Source organism: Lepus europaeus, chromosome 8 (assembly GCF_033115175.1).
Source record: "Lepus europaeus isolate LE1 chromosome 8, mLepTim1.pri, whole genome shotgun sequence".
Classification (NCBI taxonomy): Eukaryota; Metazoa; Chordata; class Mammalia; order Lagomorpha; family Leporidae; genus Lepus; species Lepus europaeus.
Genome location: NC_084834.1, coordinates 48,919,491 through 48,937,739, shown reverse-complemented (window position 1 = coordinate 48,937,739; position 18,249 = coordinate 48,919,491). Strand labels below are relative to the sequence as shown.

The window sequence follows — 18,249 nt, the reverse complement described above, 5'->3', positions numbered from 1 at the left end:
AGACACTGTTGAATAAACAACACAATATTCTACGATTCAATAGTATTAGAACCAAAAGGAAGTGAAATTTATTGATTCAGATGTTATTTCCAGTTGTTTGGTAGAATGCTACTAAAATAAAAATAAAACAGTATAACCTCTGAGTTTTCAGGAAAGCGACAAAACTTTCAACTGCTGTGAAGAGTTTAGAAAAATGAAAAATCAAATCAAACCAAAACCAAAATCAAAACCAAAACATGCTAGCACTTAAAAACTGTAAGTTCTATAATTAATTAGTATGTAACCTGCTGTGAGCAAAGATATTACTTTTATTAACATTTTAGAGAACAGGAAACAGAGATACTTTGTTTCTGGACATACAACAAGTAGTAACTTGTGGATCTGTGACTGAAATTGAGATATCAATTCGTTTTTTAAGATTTTAAAAAAATTTTGTATAAGTTATACAAGTTTCATATATATCATATATACAGATTTAGGAACATAGTGACATTTCCCTCCCTACCCTCCCTCCTGCCCATGTTCCAAGCATTTCCCTCCCTCACAGAATCCCACTGATCTATTTTCAGTATACTTAATGATCATATAGTTGACCCTATTCTATGTAAAAGAGTTCAACAAATAGTATGAAGAGAAAAACAACAACAACAACACTGTTCCTCAATGGAAGTCAAGGGCTATAAACAATCATCAAATCTCTTTCACTCCAATACATAACACTTCAGGTACTCTATTAGCTACCTCAGATCAGGGAAAACATATGATGAGATATCAATTCTTAATGTGGTCAGTTCAGTAGGTAATTTCTGAGTATAACAGATTCTAGTCATAACAGTAATTCAGCTATAAAGCATAATGTGAATTTACAAGTTGTACGATGGATTACAAAGGACAATTTTCAACAGAACATTAATAATGTTCAGGAAACAGCAAGATAAAGACTCACAAAGGATTCTAGAGTGAGCTCTTGCAGCAAGACAGCAATTTGTGACACAGTCTCAGAAGATATTTAAAAAGTAGGCGAGACCTTAAAAAAAAAACTGTTGCTCCACAAAACTCCAGGGAAAGTATCTATATTTCTAATGAGTTCTGAAATATTTTTTCTCTTGTGTAAACACTTACTAAGAAATTGTCTTCTAAATAATTTTTGCCCACATTTGTTAATTTTCTTCCTGCTTCAAATGGAAAAGAACATTTTGATGTTAAGATTGACTAAAATTGACTAGGGCAGCTTTGGGGAAAAGATAAATGTAACAAATCAACTTCTGCAGCTGTGTTTTCCTTGTACATGGAAGAAAAACTCTAATTGTTTCTATCTTTAACTACTCAATATGTTCCTATATTCTATATTTTATGTTTTTTTTTAAATATAAAGTGATTAAGATGCCTACGTTTCATATTGGAGTACCTGGGCTTGAGTCCTGGCTCCAGCTCTTAACTCCTGGTTCTTGCTAATGAAGACCTTGAGTGGAACTGGTAATGGCTCAAGTATTTGGGAAACCTGGATTATGTTCTTGGCTCCTGGTTCCCATTCATTTGGGGAAAGAACTAGTTCTCTGGTTCTCAAATAAGTAAAAAAAAATAAAAAATAAACTTAAAAACCTTCCCCTAGAGGAGATATACTTTTGCTTTTCCCATGTATCAGGACTTGCTGCCAACCTGATTTTACTTTGGGCTTGAGGTTTCCATACGAATGCTGAGTAAATCTGAATGGCAGCCTCCTATGCACACAGGACTATGGTTACACAGTCTCAGGGAAGAGTACAATGGCTATTATAGTTTTTTTTTCCCCATAGTGTAAATAGTTTTTCTTGTTTGTGGTGTTTGCTAAGAGGCAGATATTTTTCCTATTTTAGCCTTTCTATGAGGGTGTAATTTCCTCAAGGTTCCAACTTTGGGTGGGCAGAGGATGGCTTGGCTTCCTATCACATAATATAGGGCCTATTTTTGGCTCTTTTCTTTCCTTTTTTTTTTTTTTAACTTACTACTTTAGTTTGGCTCTGTTATCTTTTTGTTTGTACCTTCATAAATATATCTCACATTTAAATGCTTAATTTATAAGAAAATGTGTCTGTTCTAATTCATCATCAGGATGCTTATGATAAGGTTTCTTTTTGCCGTAGTATTTAGTCTGATATTATATGATCAGAATATGCCGCATGTTTAGTATTAATCATTATTTCCATCTATCCTCCATTTCTAACCTACAGTAAATTTTTGGTTCATTCAAATCTGTGCTTCAGACCTTTAGAGTAGATGCTAGTGGTATCTTATACCTGTAGTACCTGGCTTTTTTTAAATTTATTTTTTAAGGAATATAAATTTTGAAAGTACAACTTTAGGAATATAGTTATTCTTCCCACCATACTCACCCTCCTTCCCACACTCTCACCTCTCCTCCTCCTCCCTCTCTCCTTGCTAGTCCCATTCTCCATTAAGATACATTTTCAATTAATTTTGTACACAAAAGACCAACTCTATACTAAGTAAAGATTTTAACAATTTGCACACACACAAACACACATATATAAAAACTGTTTGAGGACTGAGGTTCTGCATGGGGAGTTAGTGCACGGTAACTCCTGTTATTAATTTAATAATTAACAGTCTTATGTATGATATCAGTGACCACCTGAGGCTCTTAACATGAACTGCCTAGGCTATGGAAGCCTTTTGAGTCCACAAACTCTGTCAGTATTTGAAGATGGCCATAAGCAATTCTCTCCTCCCTTCAGAGAAAAGTATCTCCTTTTTTGATGACCACTTCTTTCTGCTTGGGTCTCACTCACAGAGATCCTTCATGTAGAACATTTTTGGACACGGTGTCTTGGCTTTCCATGCCTGAAATGCTCTTGAGGGCTTTTCAGCCAGATGAGGAAGTCTTAAGGACTGATTCTCAGGTCAGAGTGTTACTTAAAGTGGTTGTCATTCTATGAGTCTGCTTTGTGGTCTGCTTCCCATGCTGGAACATTCTCTCCTTTTCAATTCTATCTATTATGATTACCAGACACTTGATCCTATTAATTTCATCCTTTTAGAACTTAATCCTATCTATACATTCACTTTAACACTTAATATGATCACTTTAACAATTAAGATGGCACTTTTACCACCAAGTTTAATGGAATTTGGAGTCCTATAACAAGTTTTTACTGTACCCTTAGAAGTAAGTCCGTAGGAATGTATGCAGAACTATACAGCTTTATAGTTACAAACTTCCTCTTCCTTCTCTTATTCCCACTCTTATTTTTTACTGAGATCCATTTTCAATTGACTTTACACACATATGATTACTTTGTTAAGTAAAGAGTTCAACAAATAGTATGAAGGAAAAAAACAAAACAAAAAAACCAAGACTGTTCCTCAACAGTCAACACAAGGGCAGCTCAAATCATCCCTCCGAGAAGGGATTTTACTTCTACACATTTCATTTTAGATGCTCTATTAGTTCACACAAATCACGGAGAACATATGGTATTTGTCCCTTTAGGACTGGTGTATTTCACTAAGTATGATGTTTTCCAGATTTGTCCATTTTGTTGCAAATGATTGGTATTCATTTTTTTAACTGCTGTGTAGTATTCCATATTGTATGTATCCCATAATTTCTTTATCCAGTCTTTGGTTGATGGGCATTTAGATTGATTCCATGTTTTAGCTATTGTAAAGTGAACTGTAATAGTTTGTTCTTTCTTTATACTGCTAAGAGGAGGATATTACAAAGCACATGTAAAATAGAATTAAAAGATAATTTTAATTTTAATGCATAGAAGGGTCCTAAGAATTCTTCAAAAAATGCTTATTGTAAAAATGCATGGATTTCAAAAAATTATTTTGTGCCAAACTACACTTATCTCTTACTTCAATTTTCCTACAAACCTTATTACATACCCTTGTACTAAACTACCCGAGTCCAGTGATTTCTGGAAAACAGGATGGCTAAGAAATCCAACCATCAGTTCTCCAAAACCTCCTATCCACTTGTCTTCCAGGATAACATCAAAGGACAACCTTACCCTGGTATATTCCTGGATAAGACCCATCTCTATCCCTCCTCAAGACTCCCTTGACTCATGCACATTTATTTGTCTGCCTATAAAAAAACTCAGGCCCCTTCCTTTTCTTTGAAATATCCTCATTAATGAACATTAGCTTGACTGCAACAGCATGAATCAACTTTTACCTCCTAAACCATCTGGTAGATTTGACCTTTAACAATACAAATAATCCTTACATCACACAAATAAACCTTGGAAGGAAGTAAAATTTTAATTAAATTATGCATAAGATTTATTTGAGAGGCAGAGTTACAGACAGAGAGAAGGAGAGACAGAGAGAAATGTCCTCCATCCTCTGGTTCACTCCTCAAAGAGTGGAGCTGGGCCAGATGGGAGCCAGGAGCCAGGAGTCAGGAGCTTCCTCTGGGTCTCCCACATGTGTCCAGGGGCCCAAGCACTGGGCTATCTTCCACTGGTTAGAGGAGGAGCAGTAGGGACTAGAACTGGCGCCCATATGGAATGCTGCACTGCAGGCAGAAGCTTAACCTAGTATGCCATATCGCTGGCTCCAAATTGCTTGTGCTCTTGCTCTCTCTGTAACTCTCTCTGTCTCTTCTCTATCACACAATGGAAACCTAGATTCTAAAATAACTGCAATCTAGAAAATGAGTACTTACTGAAGAAAGAAGAAAAAAAGCAATCTGGATTTTTTAATAAGTACTAGATGATGTGCAAGTCTGAATACATTTAGTAATTAAGGGTGCAATCTCAAGCATCAACTCAGGTTGACAATCGTAGTGGCAGCCAACCAGGAGCCAATTATATTGTCAAATAATTCTTTTTTCCTAAGCTTACGCACAATGAAAGTCAAAAGGCAGTGGGAGTGTTGATACAAGTAGATGATGCCTATCAATCACACCTCATTCTGAATTTTTACTTATCTTTTAGAAACTCTATTTTACTTTGAAGTATCCACTAGTGAATTTTTCCCAAGATAAAAATGTAAGACAACAATGTCAACTCAATGTTTATACTCCAGGAAATCCTTTGCATTATTTAAACTAAATAAGTATAATGTAGCTTAAGGATTTTTCTCTGTCATTCACTATCACCAGATACAGCCACTGCTAGAGCCCTGGCACCTCAAACACTGTACGTAGTAGGTGCTCAATCAATGCTGAATATGTGATACTTCACCTGTGAATATGAGACTCTCTCTCAAGAGGGAGTCTTAAAGACTTTTCTCTTGATAATGTGTAGAAAATCCTATCAAGTTGAACATTCTACTTTTTAATCAATTCACTTAGCTTATATAAAGAGATTGAGAAAAAAAAGAGCATTGAAGGAACCATTTTGGGACTTAGTGTTCTCTACTCAATGGTTACCAAGTATGATGGTACTGACAGTTGAGATGTATGAGATACATTTTAGTGATCAGAATACTAGAAGAAGGAAAGATTTTAGGTAGTATCTGGAGATCAATTAGTTTCACTCCAATATCTGCAAGGTGACTTCAGGAGAAATGAAAATGAAAGTGTGCCTTATATGGAGGATATTAATATAAAAGCCATGATTATCAAGAGTTTTTTTTTTCTTTTCAAAAAAGTACTGAAGTAAGTAAGTTGTAAAAATAATACTTTTGTAACTTAGAAAGGTTCTAGACTCTTACTAAAAACATGATCTTTAAATAAACGTCCAAAATATAGTAATCTGTTGAACATGATTTTGAAATAATGTCCAATGGGGGCCAGTCCTGTGGCACAGTGGGTAAAGCCACTGCCTGCAGTGCTGGTATCCCATATGGGCACTAGTTTGAGATCTGGCTGGCTCCACTTTCAATTCAGCTCTCTGCTATGGCCTGGGAAAGCAGCAGAAGATGGCGCAAGTGCTTGAGCCCCTGCACCCGCACAGGAGACAAGAAGAAGCTCCTGGCTCCTGGCTTCAGATCAGCACAGCTCCGGCCATTGCAGCCATTTGGGGAGTGAACCAGCAGATGGAAGACCTCTCTCTCTGTCTCTGCCTCTGCCTCTCTGTAACTCTGCCTTTTAAATAAATAAATAAATAAATCTTTTAAAAAACATAAAATAATGTCTAATGAATCATATATTTTAAACCTATGAATACAGTTTTGATATATCAATTATAAATACATACTATAATAAATATCAGACAGAAACACTGTGCTGGCATATAGACAGATACATTTGACAATGTACCTTGTTTCTAATTGTTTTATACTAGATTGTAACTGCTGTAAGCGCCTGTCTGATGCTTCCTCTCTTCCTTGAGCAGACATCATATCTTCTTCCTAGAAAATAAAGAAAATGGAAGCTTACTTCAACTATGTAAAAATTTAGTACACTGATATACAGCATGAAGAAAACAACTTATATTATATAGTTGCTATGCTGCTAGGATTCTATTATGAGGTTTAAAGAACAATATGACTTTAGAAACAAATCATGTGCTTAAAAGGGGGGAAAACTAAAAAGGGTTGAAAAGAGCTTCACTATCAATAGTGTATTAGACAAACAATAAAAGAGCTACAGTATATAGATTTCTTCCAATATCTGAAATTGTTTCTAACACACAAATCTAATGAATCAAGGCAAGAATTTCTGTGAAAATAGTATTCTTTTGGATTAACCACAAAGGTAATCACAACTTTCTTCCTTCCCATAGTGTTTCTCTGAAACATCTTAATAGATTTTATTGATATCATCTTTTTTAAAAAAGTATTGTTCATTCCTTTCCTGCTTTTATGTTGAATCAATAATTTTATGATTCCACTTGATTTCCTCTATTGCTATAAGGTATATCTATACAGATATCTATCTTTTTAAATTGTTTTTAAGGGGGAATGCTTCCAGCTTTTCCCCATTCAGTAGGATGCTGGCCAGGGGTTTGTCATAAACTACCTTGATTGTGTCGAGAAATGTTCATTTGAATCCCAATTTGCTTAAGGTTTTCATCATGAAAGGATGGTGTATTTTATCAAATGGTTTCTCTGCATTCATTGAGGTAATCATATGGTTTTTGATATTCAGTTTGTTAATGTGATGTATCACATTGGCAGATTTGTGAATGTTGCACCATCCCGGCATATCAGGGTCTGGGTGAATGATCTTTCTGATGTACTGCTGGATTTGATTAGTTAATATTTTGTTGAGGATTTTTGCATTTATGTTCATCAGGGATATTGGTCTACAGTTCTCTTTCTTTGTCGTATCTTTTTCAGGTTTAGGAATTAAGGTGATGCTGGCTTCATAGATGGAGTTTGGGTGGATTTCCTCCCTTTCAATAGTTTTGAATAGCTTGTAAAGAATTGGAATTAGTTCTTTAAATATCTGGTAGAATTCAGCAGTGAAGCCATCCGATCCAGGGTTTTTCTTTGTTGGGAGGTTCTTTATTGTTCAATTCCTTTCTTGGTTATTGGTCTGTTTAAGTTTTCTATGTCTTCGTGACTCAATTTTGGTAGATCGTATGTGTTCAGGAATCTATCCATTTCTTCTAGGTTTCCCAATTTGTTGGTATACAGCTCTTTGTAGTAATTCCTGATGATTCTTTTTATTTCTGTGTTATCTGCTGTTACATTTCCTTTTTCATCTCTGATGATATTGATTTGGGTCTTCTCCCTGTATCTTTGCTTAGTTGTGCAAATGGTGTATCAATTTTTTTTCTTTTTAAAAAAGTTCTTACTCTTAATTTCATTTTTTCATAATTTCATTTTTAAAGATTTATTTTATTTATTTGAAAGAGTTACAGAGAGCAGTAGAGAGAGAGAGGTCTTCCATCCACTGGTTCACTCCCCAGATGACTGCAACAGCCAGAGCTATGCCGATCTGAAGCCAGGAGCCAGGAGATTCCTCCAGGTCTACCATGCAGGTGTGGGGGCCAAACGACTTGGGCCATCTTCTACTCCTATCCCAGGCCATAGCAGAGAGCTGGATTGGAAGGGGAGTAGTGGGGATTAGAACCAGCGCCCATATGGGATGCCGGCGTTTTAGTCCAGGGATTTCACTTGCTGTGCCACAGCGCTGGCCCCTTACTGAACTTTTATATATATTTTGTTGGTTTCAATTTTGTTTATTTCTTCTCTAATTTAATTAGTTCTTTCCTCCTACTAATTTTAGGTTTGGCTTGTGGTTGTTTTTTGCTGTTTTTCTAGGTCCTTGAGATGCACTGATGGCTCATTTACATGGTACCTTTGTTATTTCTTCATGTAGGTGTTAATTGCTATAAATTTCCCTTTTAGCACTGCTTTTGCTATATCCCATATGGTTTGACATGATGTACTGTCATCTTCATTTGTCTCCAGAAATTTTTTGATTTCTTCTATGAACATGTTGCTCAGTCTCCATGTGTTTGCATATGACCTAGAGATTCTTCAGTTGTTGATTTCCAGCTTCATACCATTGTGGTCAGGGAAGATGCATGGAATGATTTTGATTTTTTTGAATTTGCTGAGACTTAGTTTATGGACTAGCATATGGTTTATCCTAGAGAAGTTGCATGCTGATGAGAAGAATGTATATTCTGCAATTGTAGGGTGAAAAGTTCTGTAGATATCAGTTAGGTCCATTTGGTCTATGGTATAGATTAGCTCTGTTGTTTCCTTGTAGATTTTCTTTCTAGTTGATCTGTCCATTGATGAAAGTGGTTGTGGAAGTCCCCTGGGACTACTGTATTGGAGTCTATGTTGCCCTTTAGATTCCATTAACATTTCTTTTAAATAGCCAGGCACTCTGTGATTGGGTACATATACATTTATTATAATCACATCTTCCTGATGAATTGATCCTGTAATCATTACATAGTGTTCTTCTTAATCCCTTTTGATAGTTTTTATGTGGTAAAGTCCATTTTGTCTGATATTAGGATGGCAACACTTGCCTTTTTTTTTTTTTTGCTTCTGTTAGCATAGAATATCTTTTTCCATTCTTTCACTTTCAGTCTGCATGTATTTTTGTTGGTGAGATGTGTTTCTTGTAGGCAGCAAATAGAAGGTTCTTGTTTTTTAATCCATTCAGCCAGTCTATATCTTTTAACTGCCTGGACCACACAAATGATCTGTGCAGTTCTCACTGTGATCACAGTTCCCGCTGCAATAACCTGCTGTAGGCAACAAAGAAGCTCCAAACATGTAGAGCCACACCCAGTGATTGCCCAGAGACCCAGCTATACCCTGTAACTTTTTTTTTTTAAGATTTATTTTATTTATTTGAAAGACAGAGTTACAGAGAGAGGTAGAGACAGAGAGAGAGGTTTTCCATCTGCTGGTTTACTCCCCAGATGGTCGCAACGGCTGGAGCTGTGCTGATCTGAAGCCAGGAGCCAGGAGCTTCCTCCAGGTCTGCCACGTGGGTGCAGGGGCCCAAGGACTTAGGCCATCTTCTACTGCTTTCCCAGGCCATAGCAGAGAGCTGGATCAGAAGAGGAGCAGCTGGGACTAGAACTGGCGCCCATATGGGATGCTGGCTCTGCAGGCCAGGGCTTTAACCTGCTGTGTCACAGTGCCAGCCCCATCCTGTACCTTCTTATGCAACCAAAAAGTCCCCACAGTCTCAGCACATAAGGCTCCTACAGATGCAGAAGTTTCTCTCTATCCTGCCAGCCTATCCAGTCAACAGAGAGACAGATGTTCCCTGAGACAGCTTTGCCTAAGCATCTTGATTCTGGGAGGCTATGGACACTTCACTGTCCTACGTGGTTGCCCAGCCATATCCCAGCCAGGCTCAAAGTCAGTGGGGTCTGCAGATAGTTCCCTCCACTAGAATCTGTGGATCACACATGTGCACAAGAGCCACTGGCTGAATGTTGCTCTCTTGTTGCCACTGTCTCCAGTACTGTCTAGAAGATGTTGTTCTATCTCAGCCAGTTGCTGTGTGTACACAATCTTCCACAGCTCTTGCCCAAACCTAAGATGGCACCTTTTCATTCTCAGCCAGGCAGTGAGTGCTGTTTTGGAGAAACATGCTCCCTCTACTTCCACTGGGTCTGTGGGCAACCACTAACGCCCAGGTCCCCAGTCCAGACTCATGCCAAGCTCTCCCTCCAGCTGTATCACCACGGTTTGCTGCAGTCTAGTTTCACCTCCATCTCCAAGCTGCCACCTGCTCTGGCTTTTGGCTGCTGCAATATTGCTTGTGTTTGTGTCCATGCTGCGTGCCTGCACCATCCTCATTGGTCCATGGTGTTCCTCTTTCTCTTATAGGATTTCCAGTGCAGTTTAGCTCCAATTCTCCTCTGAGAGTGTATTTCCTTTTTTTTACTATTTATTCCTAGCCTAGCACAGTATGTTGTTCCCTAATCTGTCATCTTGGAATCTTCTGTCTTCATTTTTAAAGGATAGTTTCACTGGATATACAATTCTTGGTAAGCATTTTATTCCTTCAGGAATTCAAATATATTATTCCAGTCTTTAAAAATAAGTTAATCACTAGCTTACTGTTTCATTTGAAATTAAAAAAAAATCTATTTGAAAGGCAGAACCCATAGGAGATGCTGGCACTGTAGGCAGCAGCTTTACCCATTATGCCACAGCGCCGGCCTCTATATATTTTATTTGAGAAGCAGAGTTACAGACAGAGAGGGAGAGACAGAGAGAAAGATCCTTCATCCTGTGGTTCACTCCCCAAATGGCTGCAATGGCTGGAGCTGGGATGATCCAAAGCTGGGAGCCAGGAGCTTCTTCTGGGTGTACCATGTAGGTGGCAGGGGCTCATGTGCTTGGATCATCTTCCACTGCTTTCCCAGGCCATTAGCAGAGAGCTGGATTGGAAGAGGAGCATGAATTGCTGCCCCATGGGATACTTGCAGTAAAGGTGGACGCTTAACCTACTAAGTCATAGCACCAGCCCCTCAAAGACATTTCTTTCTTTTTCCTTTCTTCTTTTTAATTTTAGCTCCCACATATAAGGGAGAACATGCAGTATTTGTCTTGCTAGGTCCAGCTTATTTCACTCAACATGATGTCCTCCAGTGTGTCTATTCTGCTGCAAATAGTAGAATTTCATTTTTTTTTTTTGACAGGCAGACTAGACAGTGAGAGAGAGAGAGACAGAGAGAAAGGTCATCCTTTACGGTTGGTTCACCCTCCAATGGCCGCTGTGGCTGGCGAGCTGTAGCTGGTGCACTACACTGATCTGAAGGCAGGAGCCAGGTGCTCATCCTGGTCTCCCATGCGGGGCAGGGCCCAAGCACTTGGGCCATCCTCCACTGCACTCCCGGGCCACAGCAGAGAGCTGGCCTGGAAGAGGGGCAACTGGGACAGAATCCAGCACCCTGACTGCGACTAGAACCCAGAGTGCCAGCGCCACAGGTGGAGGATTAGCCTACTGAGCCACGGCGCTGGCCAGAATTTCATTTTTTATAGCTGTATAATATTCCATCAGCTTTATCATTCATCTGATTATGGACACCTTGGTAGGTTCCAAATTTTGGCTACTGTGAACAGTGTTGCTATAAAATGATGGTACAGGTATCTGTTTGATACACTGTGTTCAAGTCTTTTGGGTATATACCCAGTTAGTGGTATTGCAGTATTACTTGGCAAATCTATTTCTAGTTTTTTAAGAAATCTCCACATAGTTTTCCACAGTGGCTTCACTAATTTACATCCCCACCCATGGCACACTGTTGTCAAATTGTCAAAAGTTAAAGACAAGGAAAGAATCCTAAAGACAGTAAAAGAAAAGTATCAAGTTACATATAAAGGAAAACCAATTAGATTAACATCAGACTTCTCAGTGGAAACAACACAGGCCAGAAGAGAATGGGATGATATATTCAAGGTTAAAAGAAAAAAAAAAAACTTCCAACCAAGAATATTATATATAGCAAAGTTATTCTTTAAAAGTGAAGGAGAGATAAAGTAATTTCAAGATAAGCAAAAACAGAGAATTCACCACCACCAGATCCACCTTACAAGAAATTCTGAAAGTTGTCCTGCATTAAAAGTAAACATGAAACACATTTCAATGCCAGATTCACTGACAGAGCAGGCAGAGTTATTATACAATCAACAAAATGACAGATCTTAATTCTTTTCTATCAGTACTAATCTTGAAGGCAGATTGAATAAATTCACTAACCAAAAAACTTAAGTTAGCTTCATGGATAAGAAACAACCCCACTGTATGCTGACTGCAAAAAAACCACTTCACAAGCAAAGATAGACGCAGACTGAAAGTAAAGGGTTGGAAAAAGATATACCAGGCAATGAAAACCAAAAGCGAGCCAGTGTAGCTATCCTGATATCAGATAAAACAGACTTTACATCGAAAACTGTAAAAAGAGATAAAAGACATTATATTTTGATAAAAGGTTCTATACATCTAGAAGACACAACAATCATAAATATATATGTACCCCACTCAAGGTCACACAGATATCCACAGCAAATATGATTAGATCTAAAGGGAAATATAGTCTCCAATACAAGTGGGTGACTTCAACATCTCATTCTCATCAAAGAACAGGATGTTCAGACAGAATATCAATATACACTGGAGTTGAAACATATTATCAAACAAACAGACCTGACAGACCATTACAGGACATTTCACCTAACAGCTACAGCATACACATTCTTCTCATCAGTACATGGAACATTTTCTAGAATAGACCACATATTAGGCAAAAAATCAAGTCACTGAAAATTTAAAAAGACTGAAATCCTATCACGTATATTTTTAGACCATAAAGGAATAAATCAAGAAATTAACAACAAGAACAACAGAACACTAATAAATACTTGGGAATTAAACAGTGAATGATCAATAGGTCACTGAAGAAATTAAAAAGGAAATTAAAAACTTTTTTGAAGTAAATAAAAATAAAAATATAACATTTCAAAATCTGTAGGATACAGCAAAAGCAGTATTAAGAGGCAAGTTTATAGCATTAAGTGTTTACATTAAAAAATCTTTATTTAATTTCTTTAAGATTTTTAAAAAGAGTCACACATTTATTTGAAAGGAATAGTTACGGAGAGAGGGAGTGACACAGAGAGAAAGAGATCTTTCATCTGCTGGTTCACTCTGCAAAAGCCCGCATTAGCCTGTGCTGGGCTAAGCTGAAGCCAGGAGTCTGGAACTACATCAGGGTCTCCCATGTGGATGCAGGTGCCAAAGGACTTGGGTCATTTCCACTGCTTTCCCAGCCACATTAGCAAAAAGCTGGACTGGAAGTGAAGCAATTATGACTTGAACTGGTGCCCATATGGGATATTAGAGACCCAGGTGATGGTTTAACCCAATCTGCCATAATGTCAGCATCCTCTTGAAGATGTTTATTTACTTATTTATTTAAATATTTAATCATTTATTTGAAAGGCAGAGTTCAGAGACAGAAAGAGACAGAGAGATTTTCCACCCACTGGTTCATTTCCCAAATGGCCAAAACATCTGGGGTTGGGCCAAGCCAAAGCCAGGAGCCAGGAGCTTCCTCTGGAGCTCCCACATGGTCTCCTTTATCCGTTGCTTTCTCAAGCTCAATAGCAGAGGGTTGGATTGGAAGTGGAGCAGCCAGGAAATGAATTAGTGTCCAGATGGGATGCTGATGCTCAGGCAGTGGCTTAACCCACTGTGCCACAGTGCTGGCCTTATCTTGAAGATAAAATAGCTAATTTGAGGCCTCTGCTTGCTAAATCCAACAGCAGATCCACTGAGAGTTTATTTTGACCGCATTTCCTCTACTGCCATCCTCAACTTCATTTCTCATAAGTATAGGTCATACTTTGCAGTCTAATAATTCTTGGTTGAAAACTGGAAAATGTAACTAATACATTGTAATTACGGTGTATTTATAATATTCTTATGAAGATTATGGTTTTGGTTTGTTTAGTGCAAACAGGCAATTACCTGACCTGGATTTGAACTCTGAAATCTGTTCCCTTCAGTATATAGCAGCTGGTATCTATGATTTGTTCTTACTGCTTTCCATGATTGTTTTTAAAGCTAGTGCTCTAGGGAATGACCATGGGCCTGCACAACTTGAGGGACACTCAAGATTTGGGCAGAGGTAGTGTTTTATCCTCTATGATTTCTTTTTTCCTAGGGATTCCCTATAATGTAAAGCTGTTCCTCCAGATTTGAGATCTATCCTCTGATACTTAAAAAATAAGATTTCATTTTTCTGCTGCTCTAGTTGTCCAAATTAAAAGCAGTACACTCAAATATCTAGTTTCAAGAGTTCAAAAGGTGTGTGGAAAATGGAATTAAAAGGTATATTTATTTTGTCATAAAAATTTTGAAATTAATGCATATTTATTCATAATATGTATTTTCCATAATTATTTTTTATTTCTTTTTAAAATCTATATAAGGTGAACAAATTTCATGTGTTTTATATATAGATTCAGAAGCACAGTGATATTTCCTACTTTACCCCCCTCCCCCCTTCCCTCCTCCTCCTTCCTTTTTTTTTTTTGGACAGGCAGAGTTAGACAGTGAGAGAGAGAGATAGAGAAAAAGGTCTTCCTTCTGTTGGTTTAGCCCCCAAATGGCCGCTATGGCCGGTGTGCTGCGCTGATCCGAAGCCAGGAGCCAGGTGCTTCCTCCTGGTCTCCCATACGGGTGCAGGGCCCAAACACTTGGGCCATCCTCCACTGCCTTCCTGGGCCACAGCAGAGAGCTGGACTGGAAGGAGCAACTGGGACAGAACCGGCGCCCCAACTGGGACTAGAACCCGGAATATTGGTGCCGCAGGCAGAGGATTAGCCTAGTGAGTGCGGCGCCTGCCCTCCTTCCTTTCTTATTCATGAATTTTTTGAGGAATGTATCTATGTATCTTCCAAGAGCAAATTTCACTCAAATTCCTGTTTTGGAGTACTTCATCGTGCTCCATTCTCTAATGCCATATACATAGTTTGGCTATCCGGCATGGATTTTTGCTGTCAATTTTTCTTTAAATTTTCAAGTGCTTTTCTAGCTCTGAACTTTGATCTTGGATACCTTCAGCCTGAATAAAACTGTTTTCTGAAGATGTATCTTTGGAAATTGGGATAACCATGTCAGACATTTAAAAACCAATGATTCCCACCTCTTATTATCCTCCTTGTGTTTTGGAGTGTTTCCCAGTGTTTTTTAAAAAATATCTTTTTAGAGGGCGGAGCCAAGATGGCGGATAGTGAGGATGTGCGCCGTAGTTTGGGAAAATAAAGTTTCATAAAAGTGGAATTACTGTAGCCACAGGAAAAGATTCAAGAAAAAAACTGCAGAGGAAACGCATCCGGATCTAGTGGATGTGACACAGAGAACCTACAGGGAGCCCACCGCGTGGAAACCCAACCGTGGGAGTGGAGGCACAGAATCTCGCCAGCGCGGGAACGAGCTGGAGGGGTAGATCAAACGAATACTCACAGAGGCCAGATTTCAACTACACTCAATTACACTCACCTACACCGAATAACTTCACCAACTGAGTCAAAAAAAAAAAAAAAAAAAAAGAGAGAGAGAGAGAGAGAGAGCAATCCAGCAAGGAGCAAGGGAGAGAACAATCTGGGTGAGTCGCTTTTTGCACAGCCTTAAACCTGAAGAATCAAGCAGAGCTCTCTGGCCACACCCATCACAGCCTCTAAGGATCCATCAAAGCAGACAGCCCACTTAGAGGCATAGTATAACCAGAAAAAAAAACACCACAGCCAAAAAAAAACCATAAATTACCTCCAACATGCCAAACAACAAACATAGAAACCGAGGTAACAAGAGCAAGGAAGACACTATGATGCCCCCAAATGAACAAGACACCCAAATCCAAGATTATGAAGATGAAGAGATAGAGGAAATGCAAGAAGCGGATCTCAAAAAATTGATAAGAACATTAAGAAGTTCTCAAAAACAAATTCTTGAACTACAGAAATCCTTCATGGACAAGATAGAAAATCTCTCCCATGAAAATGAAATATTAAGGAGGAATCAAAATGAAATGAAACAACTAGTAGAACAGGAAACTGAGATAGTGACTAAAAACCACAATGAAATGAAGAACTCAATAGATCAAATGGCAAACACATTAGAGAGCCTTAAAAACAGAATGGGTGAAGCAGAAGAGAGAATATCAGAAGACAGAGAACAGGAAAGGAAACAATCAAATCAAAGAAAAGAAGAAGAAATCAGAAATCTAAAAAATACTGTCAGGAATCTACAGGATACTCTTAAAAAACCCAACATTTGGGTTCTAGGAGTTCCGGAAGGCATGGAGAGGGAGAAAGGATTAGAAGGCCTTTTTAGTGAGATACTAGCAGAAAATTTCCCAGGTTTGGAGAAGGACAGAGGCATCCTAGTACAAGAAGCTCAGAGAACCCCTAATAAACATGACCAAAAGAGATCCTCACCACGACACGTCGTAATCAAACTCACCACAGTGAAACACAAAGAAAAGATCCTAAAATGTGCAAGAGAGAAACGCCAGATTACTCTCAGAGGATCTCCAATTAGACTCACAGCTGACTTCTCATCAGAAACCCTACAAGCTAGGAGAGAATGGTGAGATATAGCCCAGGTACTAAGAGAGAAAAACTGCCAGCCCAGAATATTATTTATATCCTGCAAAGCTCTCATTTGTGAATGAAGGTGAAATAAAGACCTTTCACAGCAAACAGACATTGAAAGAATTTGTCGCCACTCGTCCAGCCCTGCAAAAGATGCTTAAAGATGTGTTACATACAGAAACACAGAAACACGGTCACCAATATGAAAGAAGATAAAGGAAGGAAACCTCACAGCAAAAGATCACAGGAGTCTCAAACCATATATTAGAAAAAATCTTTGGCAAATGACAGGGCAAAGTTACTCCTTCTCAATAGTCACATTGAATGTTAATGGCTTGAACTGTCCAGTTAAAAGACACTGATTGGCTGATTGGGTTAAGGAACAAAACCCATCTTTTTGCTGCTTACAAGAAACTCATCTTTCCAACAATAATCCATACAGGCTGAAAGTGAAAGGCTGGAAAAAGATATACCATGCCAACAGAGATGAAAAAAGAGCGGGCGTAGCCATCTTAATATCGGACAACATAAACTTTACCACAAAACTGTTAGGACAGACAAAGAGGGGCACTATTTAATGATTAGGGGATCCATTCAACAGGAAGATATAACGATTATCAATGTATATGCACCTAATTACAGGGCACCAGCTTATTTAAAAGACTTGTTAAGGGACTTAAAGGGAGACTTAGACCCCAATACAATAGTACTGGGGGACTTTAATACTCCACTCTCAGAGATAGACAGATCAACAGGACAGAAGATCAACAAGCATACAGTAGATTTAAATGACACTATAGCCCAAATGGATCTAACAGATATCTACAGAACATTTCACCCTACATCTAAGGACTTTACATTCTTCTCAGCAGTACTTGGAACCTTCTCTAGGACTGACCACATACTAGGCCATAAAGCAAGTCTCAGCAAATTCAAAAGAATTAGAATCATACCATGCAGCTTCTCAGACCACAAAGGAATGAAATTGGAAATTAGCAACTCGGGAATCCCTAGAGCACGTGCAAACACATGGAGATTGAACAACATGCTCCTGAATGAATAATGGGACATAGAAGAAATTAAAAGAGAAATCAAAAGTTTTCTGGAAGTAAATGAGGATAAAAGCACAACATACCAAAACCCTTGGGATACAACAAAAGCAGTGTTAAGAGGAAAGTTTATATCAATAGGTGCCTACATCAAGAAATTGGAAAGGCACCAAATAGATGAGCTTTCAAGTCATCCTAAGGATCTAGAAAATCTGCAGCAAACCAAACCCAAACCCAGCAGGAGAAGAGAAATAATTAAAATCAAAGAAGAAATCAACAGGATTGAATCCAAAAAAACATTACAAAAAATCAGCCAAACAAGGAGCTGGTTTTTTGAAAAAATAAACAAAATTGACACCCTATTGGCCCAACTAACTAAAAAAAGAAGAGAAAACAGCCAAATCAATAGGATCAGAGATGAAAAGGGAAACGTAACAACAGACACCACAGAAATAAAAAGAATCATCAGAAATTACTACAAGGACTTGTATGCCAGCAAACAGGGAAATATATCAGAAATGGACAGATTCTTGGACACATACAACCTACCTAAATTGAGCCAGGAAGGCACAGAAAACCTAAACAGACCCATAACTGACACAGAAATTGAAACAGTAATAAAGGCCCTCCCAACAAAGAAAAGCCCAGGACCAGATGGATTCACTGCTGAGTTCTACCAGACATTTAGAGAAGAACTAACTCCAATTCT

At 38.3% G+C, this 18,249-nt stretch overlaps 1 protein-coding gene across 1 annotated transcript in view; it reads right to left on the bottom strand.

The window, feature by feature from the left end:
• SCLT1 (sodium channel and clathrin linker 1) overlaps positions 1-18,249 on the bottom strand; it is a 308,272-nt gene that overhangs the window by 118,134 nt on the left and 171,889 nt on the right. The window contains exon 11 of the mRNA XM_062199088.1: positions 6,215-6,306. Within this exon, the coding sequence (XP_062055072.1) occupies positions 6,215-6,306 (92 nt within the window). The remainder of the gene's footprint in view (positions 1-6,214; positions 6,307-18,249) is intronic.